Here is an 18,934-nt window from a genome sequence, read left to right on the forward strand (position 1 = left end):
AGGATTCCCCGGATCCTTCCCCGATCCAGCTGCACATTCCCAGCTCTCCCAGCCCTGGGATTGGATCCATCCCCATCCCGATTCCTCCTGGAGAAGGAATTTTGGGATCCAGGGGCTTCACTGGGAATTAGGGACTCCAGGAAGGGTCTCCCTTCCCTTTTCCATCCCCAGATTCCATAAAAATCCATCGGGATGGATCCTGAGTGTCCTTGATCCTAGAATCCCGGAATGGTTTGGATGGGATCCATGGACCTTCAATCCCACGATCCTGGGGTGCTCCAACCTTTCCTGGGACACTGCCAGGGATCCAGGGATTCTCTGGGAATTCCAGCCCAGACGGGAATTCCTTCCCAAGTTCCCTCCCCAAGCTCCTCTTTCCCAGGGAATTCCCTTCATTCCCAGCTCTCCCAGCCTGGGATTGGATCCATCCTCATCCCAACTCCTCCTTGTGAAGGAATTTTCCGAATCCAGGGGCTTCACTGGGAATTCGGGACTCCAGGAAGCATCTCCCTTCCCTTTTCCATCCCCATATTCCATAAAAAACTCCCTCGGGATGGATCCTGGGCGCCCTTGATCCCAGAATCCCGGAATGGTTTGGAAGGGATCCATGGACCTTCCATCCCATCCCACTCCCACCACGATCCCAGGCTGCTCCAGCCTTTCCTGGGACACTCCTAGGGATCCTCTGGGAATCCCAGCCCAGCCCCTCCCCTCCTTCCAGCCCCAGCTCCCGGATCCCAGTGGAAAGGAGCGGGAGGCGCTCTCCCGCTGCCTTTTCTTCCCGCTGCTTCCCACGGAAAAGCGCCGGGAAAATTTGGGGAAATTTGGGAGCGGGGGGCCATGACGCTCCCGCCGTTGCCAGGCAACGGGAAGAGCCGCCGCGCATGCGCGGCCGCGCTGCGGCGACGCCGCGCGCGTCGCTTGGCAACGAGCGACGCTCGGGCCGCGCGCACGCGCGGCGGGCGCCGCGCACCGGCCGTTGCCGGGGCGACGGGGGTTGCGCATGCGCGGTGACGGGCGCGCAGCTGCGCTCGGGTGAGCGCATGGAGGCGCGGGAGGACGGGGCGGGCCCCGGCCCGAGCCGGGAGATCGCGGAGCTCGAGCCCGAGCCTGAACTCGACCCTAAAACCCATCCCCTGCCGGATCCCGGCCCCGGGACCGGGACCGGTACCGGTGCTGAAACCCGCCCCGGTCCCCGTCCCGGTCCCGGTATCGGTCCCGGTGCTGGAACCGGCGCCGATCCCGGTCCCGGTGCCGATCCCGATCCCGGCGCCGATCCCGATCCTGGTGCCGGTGCCGATCCCGGTGCTGATCCCGGTCCGCACCCCGGCGCCGATCCCGGTCCCGGCGCCGATCCCGATCCTGGGGCCGGTACCGATCCCGGTGCCAATCCCGGTCCCGGTGCCGTTCCCGATCCCGGCGCTGATCCCGATCCTGGTGCCGGTAACGATCCCGGTGCTAATCCCGGTGCCGTTCTCGATCCCGGCGCCGATCCCGATCCTGGTGCCGGTGCCGATCCCAGTGCCGATCCCGGTGCCAATCCCGATCCCGGCGCCGATCCCGATCCTGGTGCCGGTACCGATCCCGGTGCCGATCCCGGTGCCAATCCCGATCCCGGCGCCGATCCCGATCCTAGTGCCGGTAACGATCCCGGTGCTGATCCCGGTCCACACCTCGGTGCCGATCCCGATCCCGGTCCCGGTGCCGATCTCGATCCCGGTGCCGATCCCGATCCTGGTGCCGGTGCCGATCCCGGCGCCGATCCCGATCCCGGTGCCGATCCCGATCCCGGTGCCGATCCCGGTACCGGCGCGGACTGGGAGCGCCAGCAGCGAATCGCCGCCCGCCGCAACCGCATCGATGCCCGGCGCCGGTGAGGAACGGCGGGGCCCGGCCCCCATTCCCGGTTCTCCAGAGGATGCTCCCGGTTTTCCACAGCGGGAGGTGGTGCTGGGCGGTCCCCACCCCACACCGGGACACGGGCGGAGATCAGGAGCCGACCCCAAACTCGCGGATTGGAACCGGGGCTCCGAACCGGAACCGGGGCTCGGGATCTGTCCCAGAACCCACCCAGGAGCTCAGGAACATTCCCAGAACCCAGGGTCCATCCCAAACCCATTCCCAGGGCTCAGGATCCAATCCCAAACCCAATCCCTGCGCTCGGGATCCAATCCCGAACCCAATCCCAGGGCTCAGGATCCATTCCCAGGGCTCCAAACCCATCCCAAACCCAATCCCAGGGCTCAGGATCCATTCCCAGGGCTCCAAACCCATCCCAAACCCAATCCCAGGGCTCAGGATCCATTCCCAGGGCTCCAAACCCATCCCAAACCCAATCCCAGGGCTCAGGATCCATTCCCAGGGCTCCAAACCCATCCCAAATCCATTCCCAGGGTTCAGGATCCATCCCGATCCCATTCCCAGGGCTCGGGATCCAATCCCAAACCAAGTCCCAGGGCTTGGGATCCAATCCCAAATCCATTCCCAGGGTTCAGGATCCATGCCGGTCCCATTCCCAGGCCCAGCATCCATCCCAATCCCAATCCCAGTGCTCAAAATCTATCCCAATCCCACTGGATTATCCCGAGTGGGGAGGATCCCACCGGGATCATCCCAAATCCTTCCCCATCCCAAGGAACCACCTGGGATTGATCCCACTGGAATATCCCGAGTGGGAAGGATCCCATTGGGATCATCCCAAATCCTTTCCCAATCCCACCTGGGATTGATCCCACTGGAATATCCCGAGTGGGAAGGATCCCATTGGGATCATCCCAAATCCCTTTCTTGATCCCACCTGGGATTGATCCCACTGGAATATCCCGAGTGGGAAGGATCCCATTGGGATCATCCCAAACCGGGGACTGATCCCACTGGAATATCCCGAGTGGGAAGGGTCCCATTGGGATCATCCCAAATCCTTTCTTGATCCCACCTGGGACTGATCCCACTGGAATATCCCGAGCGGGAAGGATCCCACTGGGATCATCCCAAATCCCTTCCTGATCCCACCTGGGACTGATCCCACTGGAATATCCCGAGTGGGAAGGATCCCATTGGGATCATCCCAAATCCCTTCCTGATCCCACCTGGGACTGATCCCACTGGAATATCCCGAGCGGGAAGGATCCCATTGGGATCATCCCAAATCCTTTCCCAATCCCACCTGGGACTGATCCCACTGGAATATCCCGAGTGGGAAGGATCCCACCGGGATCATCCCAAATCCTTTCCCGATCCCACCTGGGATTGATCCCACTGGAATATCCCGAGTGGGAAGGATCCCATTGGGATCATCCCAAATCCCTTCCTGATCCCACCTGGGACTGATCCCACTGGAATATCCCGAGTGGGAAGGATCCCACCGGGATCATCCCAAACCTGGGACTGATCCCACTGGAATATCCCGAGTGGGAAGGATCCCTCTAGGATCATCCCAAATCCCTTCCTGATCCCACCTGGGACTGATCCCACTGGAATATCCCGAGCGGGAAGGATCCCATTGGGATCATCCCAAATCCCTTCCAGATCCCGCCTGAGATTGATCCCACTGGAATATCCCGAGTGGGAAGGATCCCATTGGGATCATCCCAAATCCCTTTCTTGATCCCACCTGGGACTGATCCCACTGGAATATCCCGAGTGGGAAGGATCCCACCGGGATCATCCCAAATCCTTTCCTGATCCCACCTGGGACTGATCCCACTGGAATATCCCGAGTGGGAAGGATCCCATTGGGATCATCCCAAACCTGGGACTGATCCCACTGGAATATCCCGAGCGGGAAGGATCCCACCGGGATCATCCCAAATCCTGTCCTGATCCCACCTAGGATTGATCCCACTGGAATATCCCGAGTGGGAAGGATCCCACCGGGATCATCCCAGTCCAGCTCCTGCCCCTCCCATCCCAAAATTCCCTCCCTCTTCCCGAGGGGCTGATCCCGCATTCCTGGCAGCATTCCCAGCTCCAGAGGGGGAATCCTGCATCCCGTTTTCCCTTGGAAATGCTGTTCCTGCTTCCCATGTGCCGTACTGGGATTGGATCCCGGCCCTTTCCAAGCATCCAATATATTTTTATATATATATTAAAAAAAAAAAAAATATATATATATATATTTTTTTTTTTTTATTTTTTAATTTTATTTTTATTTTTATTTTTATTTTTTAATTTTTTTAATTTTTTATTTATTTAGATTGGCTTTAGATTAGATTTAGATTTATAATTATTTAGATTTAGATTCAGATTTGTATATTTATATTTATTTATATTTTTATATATTTATATTTGCATTTATGTTTATATTTTTATATTTATACATTTATATATTTATATATTCATATATTTATATATTTATATATTTTTATATACATTTATATATACTTATATTTGTATATACTTATATATTTATATTGATATTGATATTGATATTGATATTTATATTTATATTTATATTTATATCAATTCCAGGTATATGAATCATATATAATTTTTATATTAAATTATAGTAATTAAATAAAATTCAAATAAATATATGAAATTAGCATTATAATTATTAATATTAAATATTAATAACACATTCCAACTTTTCCCCGTTTTTTCTCCCAGGGAAGCCCTCGGAGAGAAGGTGGAGCAGGAAGAGGAGGAGGAGGAGGAGGAGGAGGAGAGGAAGAGCCTGAAGCTGATCAAGGAGACCGAGAAGGTTTGGAATCCAATGGGAATCTCCTCCTGGATCCCTCTTTATCCCTGGTTTTCCTACTTTTTGGGCCAAAAAGTGGCAGAGAAATTCCCCAGGACCGGGAGTGGGGCTGGATCCTTGGGATCTAATGGGAATTTCTTGGATCCATCCCCATCCCTTGTTTTGATCCTTGGTGTCTCCTTGACGGGACAAAAAACGGGGAGGGAAACTCCCCAGGACCGGGACTTGGGATCCGATGGGAATCTTCACTTGGATCCCTCCTTATTCCATGTTTTCCGCCTTGGGGTCTCCTTGATGGGACCAAAAAATGGGGAAAGAAATTCAACAGGATCGGGTTTTGGGATCCAATGGGAATTTCCTCTTGGATCCATCCTTACCCTTGTTTTGATCCTTGGTGTCTCCTTGATGGGACAAAAAACCGGGATGGAAACTCCCTGGAACTGGGACTGGGGCTGGATCACTGGGATTTATTGGGAATTTCCTCCTGGATCCACCCTTATCCCTGGTTTTCCTCCTTTTTGGGCCAAAAAGTGGGAGAGAAATTCCCCAGGACCGGGAGTGGGGCTGGATCCTTGGGATCTAATGGGAATTTCTTGGATCCATCCCCATCCCTTGTTTTGATCCTTGGTGTCTCCTTGAGGGGACCAAAAAATGGGGAAAGAAATTCAACAGGATCGGGTTTTGGGATCCAATGGGAATTTCCTCTTGGATCCATCCTTATCCCTTGTTTTCCTCCTTGGTGTCCCCTTGGTGGGACAAAAATCCAAGAAAGAAACTTCCCAGGACTGGGATTTGGGATCCAATAGGAATCTCCTCTTGGATCCCTCCTTGTTCCATGTTTTCCTCCTTTTTGGGCCAAAAACCGGGAAAGAAATTCCCAAGGACCGGAATTTGAGTGGGATCCTTGGGATCTGATGGGAATGGTTGGATTCCATGGGCTTTTCCAACCTTAATTCCATATGGGGATTCTGGAATGGGATTCTGGGGTGGGATTCTGGGATGGGAATCCAGGATGGGATTCTGGAATGGGATTCTGGGGTGGGATTCTGGGATGGGAATCCAGGATGGGATTCTGGGATGGGAATCCGGGCTGGGATTCTGGAATGGGATTCTGGGATGGGAATCCGGGATGGGATTCTGGGATGAGATTATGGAATGGGATTCCGGGATGGGATTCTGGGATGGGAATCCGGGATGGGATTATGGGATGGGATTATGGAATGGGATTGGATTCTGGGATGGGATTCCGGGATGGGATTCTGGGATGGGAATCCAGGATGGGTTTCCAGGACGGGATGGGATTCCAGGATGGGATTCTGGGATGGGAATCCAGGATGGGTTTCCAGTACGGGATGGGATTCCAGGATGGGATTCTGGGATGGGAATCCAGGATGGGTTTCCAGTACGGGATGGGATTCCAGGATGGGATTCTGGGATGGGATGGGATTCCGGGATGGGATTATGGAATGGGATGGGATTCCAGGATGGGATGATGGGACAGGATGGGATGGGATTCAGGGAAGTGATTTAGGCAAGGAAAGGGATTTCGGGATCCTTTTAGGGACCGGGATTTGACCGGGATCCATGGAATTGGATTCCCAACCAGCCCACGGGCGGGAAGGATCCGGGATTGGTGCATTCCAAGCCCAAATTCCCAGGGTGTCCCTTCCCTGTCAGGTCCTGGCCAAGCTGCTTTTCCACGGGACGCAGCTGCTGACCAATGTCCAGGTGGAATCCGATCTCCGGGAATCGCGGAGGCGGGAAAAGGAGGGGCAGGAGAAGCTGAGGAGGTGAGCGGGGAGGAGCCGGGAATTTTGGAATGCCGCCGGATACCGATGGAAAATTGAGGCCCATAATGAGGTCCCAAATCCCACCTGGCCCAGGCGGTTGGAGGGCGTTTTCCAGAGGTTTCCAGGAGAGCTGGAGATGGGTTTGGGAATGGGCTGGAGGGATGGGACACAGGGAATGGCTTCCCAGTGGGAAAGGGGAGCTTGGGATTTTGGGATCTTGGGAAGGAATTCCCGGCTGGGCTGGAATTCCCAGAGAATCCCTGGATCACCGTCAGTGTCCAAGGAAAGTTTGGATGGGCTTGGAGCAGCCTGGGATAGGGGGAAGTGTCCCTGGGATGGGATTTGAGGTCCCTTCCCACCCAAACCATTCCAGGATTCTGGGATCGAGGACACTCAGGATCCATCCCGAGGGATTTTTATGGAATGTGGGGATGGAAAAGGGAAGGGAGACCCTTCCTGGAGATCCAAGATGCCAAGTGAAGCCTCTGGATCCTGAAAATTCCTTCCCGAGGAGGAATCAGGATGGGGATGGATCCAATGCCAGGCTGGGAGAGCTGGGAATGTTCCCTTGGATCGGGGAAGGATCCAGGGAATCCTTGGATCCGCTTCCCGATCCCCAAGGGGCTCCAGGAGAGCTGGGATTTGGGGGAGGGCTGGAGGGCCAGGAGCCAGGGAATGGCTTCCACTGGGAAAGGGGAGCCTGGGATTTTGGGATCTTGGGAAGGAATTCCTGGCTGGGCTGGAATTCCCAGATGATCCCTGGGAGTACCCAAGGCAAGGTTGGAGCACCCTGGGATGATGGGATTGGAATGGTTTGGGATTGACGGCTCACGAACCCCATCCAGACCGTCCTGGAATTCCTCCTTGGAATTCCTCAGCACATTCCCGGAACGGCCCTGCCCATCCTGCTCTGACAGTGGAATTTTTCCTACTGGGATTTTCCAAAGCTTTCCCAGCCTCTGGCATTCCCTGATCCCCACCAGGATCATTGCTGGCTGGTCCTATCCTGATTTTCCACCAGCCCCATTCCTGGAAATTCCAGGAAACACCAAATCCATGCTCCTGGGATTTAGGGAAGGAAAGGGATTTTAGGGAAGGAAAAGGATTTAGGGAAGGGATTCAGGTAAGGGATTTAGAGAAGGGATTCATGGAAGGGATTTAGGGAAGAGATTTAGGGAAGGAAAGGGATTCAGGGAAGAGATTTAGGGAAGGAAAGGGATTCAGGGAAGGGATTTAGGGAAGGAAAGGGATTCAGGGAAGGGATTTAGGGAAGGAAAGGGATTTTAGGGAGGGGACTTAGGGAAGGATTCATGGAAAGGATTTAGGAAAGGGATTTAGGGAATGGATATAGGGAAGGGGGATTTATGGAAGGAAAGGGATTTTAGGGAAGGGATTTAGGGAAGGGATTTAAGAAAAGGATTCAGGGAAGGGATTTATGGAAGGAAAGGGATTTCCGGGAAGGGATTTAGGGACTGGATTTAGGGAAGGGATTCGGTGTAGGGATTTAGGAAAGGAAAGGAATTCAGGGAAGGAAAGGGATTCAGGGAAGGGATTTAGGGAAGGGATTTAAGAACAGGATTCAGGGAAGGGATTTAGGGAAGGAAAGGGATTTCGGGGGAGGGATTTAGGAAAGGAAAGGGATTCAGGGAAGGGTTTAGGGAGTGGATTTAGGGAAGGGATTCAGGGAAGGGATTTAGGAAAGGAATGGAATTCAGGGAAGGAAAGGGATTCAGGGAAGGGATTTAGGGAAGGGATTTAAGAACAGGATTCAGGGAAGGGATTTAGGGAAGGGAAGGAATTCAGGGAAGGAAAGGGATTCAGGGAAGGGATTTAGGAAAGGAAAGGAATTCAGGGAAGGAAAGGGATTCAGGGAAGGGATTTAGGGAAGGGATTTAAGAAAAGGATTCAGGGAAGGGATTTAGGGAAGGGAAGAACCCCAGGTCTGGAGCAATTCCAGCCCTGTCCCAGCTCCCCGATTCCCTGGCTTCCCGCAGGTTGGAAAAGCTGGAGACGGAAGCCCAGCGCGGGACGGAGAGGTTGGCGGAGATCAACTCCAAGTGGGCCTTGGTGGGGGACGTGAAGATCCCGCAGGAATTGTGGGATCTGCTGGAGCAGCAGCAGCGGGAGTGCGAGCAGCTCCTGGCAGGGAAGAACCGGCTCATCCGAGAGCTCCAGGAGGTATCTGGGAATTCCCGGAGCTGCTCCCAGGGCTGGAGCGCCTCTGCCGTGGATCCAGGCTGGGAGAGCTGGGAATGTGCAGCTGGATCAGGGAAGGGTCCAAGGAATCCTTGGAGCCGCTTCCCGATCCCCAAGGGGCTCCAGGAGAGCTGGAATTTGGGGAAGGGCTGGAGGGCCAGGAACCAGGGAATGGCTTCCAGTGGGAAAGGGGAGCCTGGGATTTTGGGATCTTGGGAAGGAATTCCCGTCTGGGCTGGAATTCCCAGCGAATCCCTGGATCCCTGGCAGTGCCCAAGGGTGGATTTGGATCACCCTGGGATCGTGGGAAGTGTCCCTGGGATGGGATTGAAGGTCCATGGATCCCATCCAAACCATTCTGGGATTCTGGGATCAAGGACACTCAGCATGATCCATCCTGAGGGATTTTTATGGAATTTGGGGATGGAAAAGGGAAGGGATACACTTTCTGGAGTCCCAAGAGTCTCAGTGAAGCCCCTGGATCCTGAAAATTCCTCCTCAAGGAGGAATTGGGGTGGGGATGGATCCAATCCCAGGCTGGGAGAGCTGGGAATGCGCAGCTGGATCAGGGAAGGGTCCAGGGAATCCTTGGAGCCTCTTCCCGATCCCCAAGGGGCTTCAGGAGAGCTGGAATTTGGGGAAGGGCTGGAGGGCCAGGAGCCAGGGAATGGCTTCCAGTGGGAAAGGGGAGCCTGGGATTTTGGGATCTTGGGAAGGAATTCCCGGCTGGGCTGGAATTCCCAGAGAATCCCTGGATCCCTGGCAGTGTCCAAGGGTGGATTTGGATCACCCAGGGATCATGGGAAGTGTCTCGGGGATGGGATTGAAGGTCCAGGGATCCCATCCAAACCATTCCAGGATTCTGGGATCGAGGACACTCAACATGATCCATCCTGAGGGATTTTTATGGAATTTGGGGATGGAAAAGGGAAGGGATACACTTTCTGGAGTCCCAAGATTCTCAGTGAAGCCCCTGAATCCTGAAAATTCCTCCTCAAGGAGGAATTGGGATGGGGATGGATCCAATCCCAGGCTGGGAGAGCTGGGAATGCGCAGCTGGATCGGGGAAGGATCCAGGGAATCCTTGGAGCCGCTTCCCGATCCCCAAGGGGCTCCAGGAGAGCTGGAATTTGGGGAAGGGCTGGAGGGCCAGGAGCCAGGGAATGGCTTCCAGTGGGAAAGGGGAGCTTGGGATTTTGGGATCTTGGGAAGGAATTCCTGGCTGGGCTGGAATTCCCAGAGAATCCCTGGCAGTGTCCGAGGAAAGGTGGGATCACCCTGGGATCATGGGGTTGGAGTCGGATAATCCTTAAGGTCCCTTCCCACCCCATCCATGATAATTCCGTGTCCTGCCGTTTCCCTGAGGATTCCCGCTCCATTCCCGCTGATTCCGGCCTCTCCTTCCCTCGTTTTTCCAGGAGCTGAAGGCCAAGGATGAGCAGTACGAGCAGGCCCTGAAGGAGCAGGCAGGTGAGATCCAGGTTCTCCTGGAAAGGATGGAAGAACAAACCAGGAATATGCTCAAAGCCTACCGGCACCACCTCCGGCAGATCGAGGTACCCAATTCCCGGGAAAACCGGGAAAAGCGGGAAAAACCGCTTTGCTTCTCTGCATCTTTTGTGACAAAAAAAAAAAAAAAACCCTCGGAGTCGCGGTGTTGGGATGAAATCCGGGTGGGTGAAGCCGGAGTCCGGAGCTCTGAGGGGTTGGGAATGAGTTTGGGAGCGGCCCGGAAGCGTCGCTGCCCGGCTGTTCCCATTCCCTGAGATCCCGGCGTGGAATTTCCGTCTCTTCCGCAGAAAACGTTCGAGGAGGAGCGGCGGGAGATGCTGGCCAACAACCGGAAAAGGTGGAATGAGGCCATCCGGGCCCACAACGAGCAGGAGGTGAATCCCCTGGGAGATTTTGTTCCCTTTTTTTTTTTTTTTTTTTTTTTTTTTTTTTTTGGAAAATTCCCATTTTCCCATGGGAATCGCAGAGGGTGAAAAAGCCCTCCGGGATCACTGAGTCCAGCCATTCCCAGCGCTGATCCACGCCCCCAAATCCACATGGATTTCGATCCCACCAGGAATGGGGACTTCACCCTGCCCTGGGCAGCTCTTCCAGGGCTGGAAAACCCTTTCCAGGTGGGAATTGTTCCCAACATCCAACTAAACGTCCCCTGGAAGTTTCCCTCTTATCCCGTGGGAGTGGAGGCCGATCCCACCTGGCTTCAACTTTTCTGGGAATTCCAGAGAGGGAAAGTTCCCTCTGGAGCCTCCTTTTCTCCAGGCTCCCTGAGGCATTTTCCCAGCTCCCTCAACTGCTCCCGGACTCTCCAGCCCCATTCCCAATCTGTTCCCTTCCCTGGACACGCTCCTGGTCCTGCTTGGAATACCGGGATCGGCTCTGCCCGGGAAGGCACCGTGAAGGAGATGGGTTTTTTTTGGGATAGGGATGGAGGAGGCTGGATGGGGTGGGAGGAGGTTGGATGAGGTTGGAGGACGTTGGAGGAGGTTGGATGGGGTTGGATGTGGTGGGATGAGGTTGGATGAGGTGGGATGAGGTTGGATGATGTTGGATTGGGATAGATGGGGTTGGATGAAGTAGGATGAGGATGGAGGAAATGGGATGAGGTTGGATGAGGTGGGATGGGGTGGGATGGGGTTGGATGAGGTTGGATGGGCTTGGATGGTGTTGGAGGAGGTTGGAGGAGGTTGGATAGGCTTGGATGGGGTTGGAGGACATTGGATAGGTGGGATGAGGTTGGATGAGATTAGATGAGGTTGGAGGAGGTTGGATGGGCTTGGACTGGGTTGGATGGGGGTTGGAGGTGGTTGCAGGACATTGGATGAGGTGGAATGGGGTTGGATGAGATTGGATGAGGTTGGAAGAGGTTGGATGAGGTTGGATGGGCTTGGACGGGGTTGGATGAGGTTGGAGGATGTTGGAGGAGGTTGGAGGAGGTTGGAGGAGGTTGGAGGAGGTTGGATGAGGTTGGATAAAGTTGGAAGAGGATGGATGAGGTGGAATGGGGTGGGATGAGATTGGATGAGGTTGGATGGGCTTGGACGGGGTTGGATGAGGTTGGAGGATGTTGGAGGAGGTTGGAGGAGGTTGGAGGAGGTTGGAGGAGGTGAGATGAGGTTGGATGAGGTTGGATAAAGTTGGAAGAGGATGGATGAGGTGGAATGGGGTGGGATGAGATTGGATGAGGTTTGAGGAGGTTGGAGGAGGTGGGATGAGGTTGGATGAGATTGGGATGAGGTTGGAGGACATTGGATGAGGTGGGATGCGGTTGGATGAGGCTGGATGAGGTTTGAGGAGGTTGGAGGAGGTGGGATGAGGTTGGATGAGATTGGGATGGGGTTGGAGGACATTGGATGAGGTGGGATGAGGTTGGATGAGGCTGGATGAGGTTTGAGGAGGTTGGAGGAGGTGGGATGAGGTTGGATGAGATTGGGATGGGTTGGAGGACATTGGATGAGGTGGGATGAGGTTGGATGAGGCTGGATGAGGTTGGAGGAGGTTGGAGGAGGTGGGATGAGGTTGGATGAGATTGGGATGAGGTTGGAGGAGGATGGATGTGGTTGGATTTGGTTGGATGAGGTGAGATATGGTGCGATGAGGTGGGATGAGGTTGGATGAGGCTGGATGAGATGGAATGACTCTGGATGACGTGGGATAAGATTGGCGGAGTTTGGATGAGGTTGGAGGAGGTGGGATAAGGTTGGAGAAAGCTGAAGGAGGTTGGATGTGTTGGGATGAGGTTGGAAGAGGTGGGATGAGGTTCTCCTTGTTCCCACAGCTGGAATTCCTGCGGAAGCAGATGGACAAGGCGCTGGATTTCGAGCAGCAGCTGAACGAGCTGCAGGATGAGAGCGTGGAGAACTATGACAGCATGAAATTCCAGCTGGAACAGGATGTGCAGGTACCGGGAAAGGCCCTGGATCATGGAATCACCTCTGAGAATCCTGGAATAGTTTGGGTGGGAAGGGACCTCAAATCCCAAACCCTTCCAACCTCGACACCTCCACGATCCCAGGGTGCTCCAACCTTGCCTTGGGCACTGCCAGGGATCCAGGGATTCTCTGGGAATTCCAGCCCAGCCGGGAATTCCTTCCCAAGATCCCAAAATCCCAAGCCCCCCTTTCCCACTGGAAGCCATTCCCTGGCTCCTGGCCCTCCAGCCCTTCCCCAAATTCCAGCTCTCCTTTCCCTCTGGAAAAGGCTCCAAGGATTCCCTGGATCCTTCCCCAATCCAGCTGCACATTCCCAGCTCTCCCAGCCTGGCATTGGATCCACCCCCATCCCAATTCCTCCTTGAGAAGGAATTTTCAGGATCCAGGGGCTTCACTTGGAATTCGGGACTCCAGGAAGGGTCTCCCTTCCCTTTTCCATCCCCAAATTCCATACAAATCCCTTGGGATGGATCCTGAGTGTCCTTGATCCCAGAATCCCGGAACGGTTTAGATGGGATCCATGGACCTTCCATCCCATCCCAGGGACACTTCCCACGATCCCAGGGTGATCCAAATCCACCCTTGGGCACTGCCAGGGATCCAGGGATTCGCTGGGAATTCCAGCCCAGACAGGAATTCCTTCCCAAGATCCCAAAATCCCAGGCTCCCCTTTCCCAGTGGCTCCTGGCCCTCCAGCCCTTCCTCAAATTCCAGCTCTCCTGGAGCCCCTTTGGGGTCGGGAAGGGGCTCCAAGGATTCCCTGGATCCTTCCCCGATCCAGCTGCACATTCCCAGCTCTCCCAGCCCAGGGAGCAGCTCCGTGGCATTCCCTGGACTCGCTCCAGCAGCTCCACACCCTCAGTTCCTGATAACTTGGAAGTGTGGGATGTTCCCAGGTGTTTTTTGGGATGGAAACAGCTCCGTGCTGGAGCTCAGCATTCCCAGGGAATGCCGTGGGGCCGTTGGGAAGACGGAAAATGTTGGAAAAACAACCTTGAGCTGTGGCTGGGGGAGGCTCCGGAGATAATTTTCCCTCTTTGTGTTCCACGGCCTTATCCCTGTTTGGGAGCAGCCTCGGGAACAAGGATAATAACGGCGAAATCCCTCAGGCTGCTCCAGGGAAAGTTTTCCACGGTTTATTAGGAATATTTTCTTCCCCAAATAGGTGTAAAATATCCCAATATTAATCCCAACAAACGCAGAATTCCCTAAGGAGGAGGAGGAGGAGCGGGAATTCTCTGTGCCCACTGCAGGCGGGAAAAAAAAAATACCTGGAAGCAAAAACTGAAGCTGGGACTGGGATCTAGGGTGGGAATTCCAAGCTGGGAGAGCCTGGGTTTGGGAAGGACTTCCCTGGTGGTTGTGTAGGGTAGGGTTTGCCTTTGGATTTCTGCCTGAGGTGGGATTTTTGGGAATTAACCCCTGGATCGTGGCTTTCCTCCATCCTCTGGAAAGGGAAAACCTCTCGGCCCCACTGGGATTTAATTCCAGCTTTTTCCTGGGGAATCCAAACCCTCCTGAGAGTTTCCCTGTGTTTTCCCTAAACTCCGGGCTTGTCTTTGTGATCCTTTTTTTTTTTTTTTTTTCCCCATGGAATTCCAGTACCTGGAGAGGAAACTCCAGCAGATGAAGGGAATTTACACCTGAACCAGGTGAAGCTGGAATACAACCTGGACGTGCTCCGGCAGCTGGATGTGGAAAATTCCACGCTCCGATCCCTGCAGAAAAGGAAAATCAGCCGGTAAAACCCATCCCGGGAATCCCCTCCCATTCCAAAGCTTTTCCCCACGTCTGGGCAAAATTCCCAAATCCAGGCTCTTTGTCCCTTCCCAGATTCCGGACGTCCCTCGAATTGCTGAGGGCCAAAATGGCCAAGCAGGAGATGAAATTCCAAGAGGAAAAGCAGAGCCTGGAATCCGAGCTGGAGCGGGTCACGGGGCAGTTCCAGGAGATGCGGAGCCGGATGAGGTGGGGAGCGCTCGGAATTCCGCCCCGTGGGGAACCTCCGGAGCAGCGGAGCGGGATCCGATCCCTTCGGGATCCTTTTCCACAGGCAGCTGATGCAGCAGCGCCGAGAAATTCCGGCAGGTTTGGATGGTGAACGAGGAAGAGGCCAAGGCGTTGATCCGGGAAGCGCTGGATGCCGATCGGATCATCCACGTCCAGCAGCTGGGAATGCCGTGGGAAGAGCCTCACTTCTGGTTCATGGATAACGTGGGACCCCTGGGGCGCCGCCAGGAAAAGAGGGATGCCATGCAGGTGGCCGCCAAACTTCTGGAAGGTGGGATCCGTAAATTCCTTGGGAATCTTCCTCCGCGGGGAAAGGCTCCTGTGTCCCGCCGATCCCTGGGATTTTCCAGACAGGATCTTCCGGGAGTGGCCAGCCCTGAGCTGGCTCATTCCAAGGGATATTCCCGGTGTGTTTTTCCCAGTTTTCCCAGTTCCAGGAAGCAGCTCTCATCCCAGGAGCTTTGTTTTCCAGGGATTTTGCCCCTGGCGACTCCCAAGGTTTGGGATTTTGCTCCAACTTCCCTCTCTGATTTTCAGGGATCAAGTCTGGAAAACCGGAGCAGGAAGGGAGGAGTAAGAAGAAAGGACCCCGGAGCGCAGAAGGAGGGAAGGAAAACCAGAAAGGCTGGAGGAAAGAGCCACATCCCGGCCAGGCATTCCAGGAAAACCCTCCGGAAAATCCTGGAGGTCCTGAGCGAGGAGTCGGTGAGCGGCGCTGGAGCCCAGGATCCGGGAGCAGCCCCGGATCCAGATTTTGTTTTTGTGGATCCCTTTGGAATGAGGGCTGGGAAGGCTCAACGTGGCTCTGCCCCCTCTCCCCGGCCTTTTTCCCAAGGGATTCCTGCTGGAAAACAAACTCCTAAAGCCGCTGCGGGAGGTGGTGGGGCCCAGGAACGACGTCCGGCAGCTCCGATCCGTCTTCGAGGTGAGCTGGGATTGGATCTCCAGGGATTGGGCCTGGAATGCTCAGCACCAGGAGGACGTGGAGCCGGGAACGCTGACCTGGATCAGGGAAGGATCCGGGGAATCCCTCAAGTGGCTCCAGGGGAGCTGGAATTTGGGGAAGGGCTGGAGGGCCAGGAGCCAGGGAATGGCTTCCAGTGGGAAAGGGGAGCTTGGGATTTTGGGATCTTGGAAGGAATTCCCAGCTGGGCTGGAATTCCCAGAGGATCCCTGGATCCCTGGCAGTGCCCAAGGGTGGATTTGGATCACCCTGGGATCGTGGGAAGTGTCCCTGGGATGGGATGGAAGGTCCATGGATCCCATCCAAACCATTCCGGGATTCTGGGATCAAGGACACTCAGCATGATCCATCCTGAGGGATTTTTATGGAATTTGGGCATGGAAAAGGGAAAGGAGACCCTTCCTGGGGTCCCAAGATTCCAAGTGAAGCCCCTGGATCCCGAAATTCCTTCCTGGAGTGGAGTCAGGATGGGGATGGATCCAATCCCAGCCTGGGAGAGCTGGGAATGGAGGAAGTCCCTGGAAAGGGGAGCTTGGGGTGAGATCTTGGGAAGGAATTCCTGGCTGGGCTGGAATTCCCAGAGAAGCTGTGGCTTCCCGTGGACCTCTGGGAATGTCCAACTTTTGGGATCATGGAAGGTGTCCCCGGCCATGGAATGGGATGAGCTTTGAGGTCCCTTCCCACCCAGAACATTCCATGATTCCCAGATTCCCAGCTCCAGCCCATCCCGATGCTTTAAGCACCTCCAGGACTTCTCATTCCCAGACTTTCCCATCCATGGATATTCTTGGCTTCCCACCATTCCTTCCTTATCCGACATTTCCTCTGCTCCTGGAAAATTCCCTTCCCTCCCCTCCCCATCCCACGGAATTCCCGCTTTTCCAGGCCCTCCGGATCGAGGACGAGGACGAGCTGCGCGAGCTCCTGGATTTTTTCCTGGACTACGAATCCCAGAACGCGCCCAAGATCCAGGTGGGATCACCAGGGGAGAGCCCGGCAGATCTCAGGATCCCAAGAATTCCGGGAATGAGGACTGGTGTGTTCATATCCAAAAAAAAAAAAAAAAAAATTCCATTCCATATCCAGCTTTTCTCCCTCCAGGTCACGCAGGCAGGAGAAGATCCCACGGATCCGGCTCAGGACCGAGGCAGCGGCAGATCCCATTCCCAGAGGGATCAGCGCCAACCCCCCGGGAGCTCCCCTCGCGTCCCGTCCATCCAAGCGGACCACGTCCTGACAATCCTGAGGGAATTCCTACGGGATTTTGTCAAGCTGAGGTGGGAACAGGCACGGAGCGGGGCTGGTGGCACCGGGATGGAGACAAACTGGGATCCAGGGAATGTCCTGGGAGTTCCCGGGTTGTCCTGCTTGGAGAAAGAGCTTCCCAGCCTTCCCTGCTCCATGACAGAGGGGTCAGGAGATTCCCAAGGCTGGGAATAACCAGGCAGGAGATGATCCAGGCCCTGGGAAGGGAGGGAAAGCTGGAGCTTGTTCTCCTTCCCAAAGATTTGTTCTCCATCCCAAGGATTTGCTCTCCATCCCAAGTTTTTTTTTTTTTTTTTTCTCTATCCAATGGATTTGTTCTCCATCCCAAAGATTTGTTCTCCATTCCCAAAGTTTTTTTTCTCTATCCCTAAGATTTTTTCTCTATCCAAAGGATTTGTTCTCCATCCCAAGGTTTTGATCTCCATCTCAAAGATTTGTTCTCTATTCCCAAGGGTTTTTTTCTATCCCAAATTTTTGATCTCCATCCCAAGGATTTGTTCAGCATCCCAGGGATTTCTTCTCCATCCCAAAGATCTGTTCTCTATTCCCAAGGTTTTTTTCTCTATCCCACGGATTTTTTCTCCATCCCAAGGGTTTTGTTCTTCTATCCCAGATATTTGCTCTCCATCCCAAAGATCTGTTCTCTATTCCCAAGGTTTTTTCCTCTATCCCAAGGATTTGTTCTCCATCCCAAGGATTCTTTCAGCATCCCAGGGATTTGCTCTCCATCCCAAGGTTTTGTTCTCCATCCCAAAGATCTGTTCTGTATTCCCAAGGTTTTCTTCTCTATCCCATGGATATGTTCTCCATCCCAAAGATTTGTTCTGTATTCCCAAGGTTTTTTCCTCTATCCCAAGGATTTATTCTCCATCCCAAGGATTCTTTCAGCATCCCAGGGACTTGTTCTCCATCCCAAGGTTTTGTTCTCCATCCCAAAGATCTGTTCTCTATTCCCAAGGTTTTTTTCTCTATCCCAGGGATTTGTTCTCCATCCCAAAGATTTGTTCTCCATCCAAGGTTTTGTTCTCCATCCCAAAGATTTGTTCTCCATTCCCAAGTTTTTTTTCCTATCCCAAAGATTTGTTCTCCATCCCAAGGATTCTTTCAGCATCCCAGGAATTTGTTCTCCATCCCAAAGATTTGTCCTCCATCCCAAGGGTTTCTTCTCCATCCCAAATTTTTGATCTCCATCCCAAAGCTTTGTGTTCCATCCCCAGGGATGAAGGATCCCCCAGGGAAATTCAGGACTTCCGGGACAATTCCAAGGACGGGGAATACTGGGAAGCCCTGACCCACGTCATTCCTGAGCGGACACTCAAACTTTGGGATGCGCTTGGAGCCGCACTCCTGGAGTATCAGTAAGTGCCTGGGGTGGGGAGGACTGGGAAAATTCCAGGGATTTTCCACGTTATCCCGAGGATTTTCCATGTTATCCCGGTGTCCCTTTCCCAGTAAAGTTCTGACCCGGAGATCCGAGCTCTTTTCCGAGGCCACCACCCTGCAGCGGCAGAACTCGGAGCTGGGAATGCTGCTGGAGGAATATTTGGGATCCGCACAAGGCCGGTGAGCTCAGCCTTCCCATTCCCAGGGATATTCCGGACACGGATCCCACCGGGATCGATCTAAACCCGGGAATCGCCAGTGCCGGGTGTGGATTTTCCTGGATCTGAGCCAGGAATTCCTGGCAGGGGTTAATAAACCATTCCCAAATCTGGATCTGTGTGCGGAGCAGCTCGGGAATGGGAGCACGTCCAGGTGTCCCCACCATCCAGGGAATTCCTGGAATTGTGGGGAGTGCCACAAAACCGTGGGATCCGTAGTGTGGAATCATCAAATTCCAGGATGGAAGCTTAAATCCCATCCCATTCTAAGCCCCACACCTTCCACCATCCAGGGAATTCCTGGAATTGTGGGGAGTGCCACAAAACCGTGGGATCTGCAGGGTGGAATTCCAGGAGGGAAGCTTAAATCCCATCCCATTCCAAGCCCGACACCTTCCACCATCCGGGGAATTCTTGGAATTGTGGGAAGTGCTACAAAACTGTGGGATCTGAGGCATGGAATTCCA

At 54.1% G+C, this 18,934-nt stretch overlaps 1 protein-coding gene across 1 annotated transcript; it reads left to right on the forward strand.

The window, feature by feature from the left end:
* The first annotated feature begins 884 nt into the window (after positions 1–884).
* On the forward strand, positions 885–18,582 carry LOC137471956 (dynein regulatory complex protein 1-like). The gene is given in 19 exon segments (XM_068186663.1): positions 885–1,102; positions 1,637–1,873; positions 4,609–4,702; positions 6,377–6,489; positions 8,484–8,667; positions 10,104–10,241; positions 10,485–10,571; positions 12,473–12,595; positions 14,229–14,265; positions 14,268–14,367; positions 14,460–14,615; positions 14,696–14,907; positions 15,174–15,281; positions 15,283–15,341; positions 15,472–15,561; positions 16,486–16,596; positions 16,702–16,877; positions 18,084–18,224; positions 18,319–18,582. Coding segments are annotated over 19 exon segments (2,499 nt in total). The 3' UTR covers positions 18,434–18,582.
* Positions 18,583–18,934: the final 352 nt, after the last annotated feature.

This window comes from Anomalospiza imberbis, chromosome 3, assembly GCF_031753505.1.
Source record: "Anomalospiza imberbis isolate Cuckoo-Finch-1a 21T00152 chromosome 3, ASM3175350v1, whole genome shotgun sequence".
NCBI classification, from domain to species: domain Eukaryota; kingdom Metazoa; phylum Chordata; class Aves; order Passeriformes; family Viduidae; genus Anomalospiza; species Anomalospiza imberbis.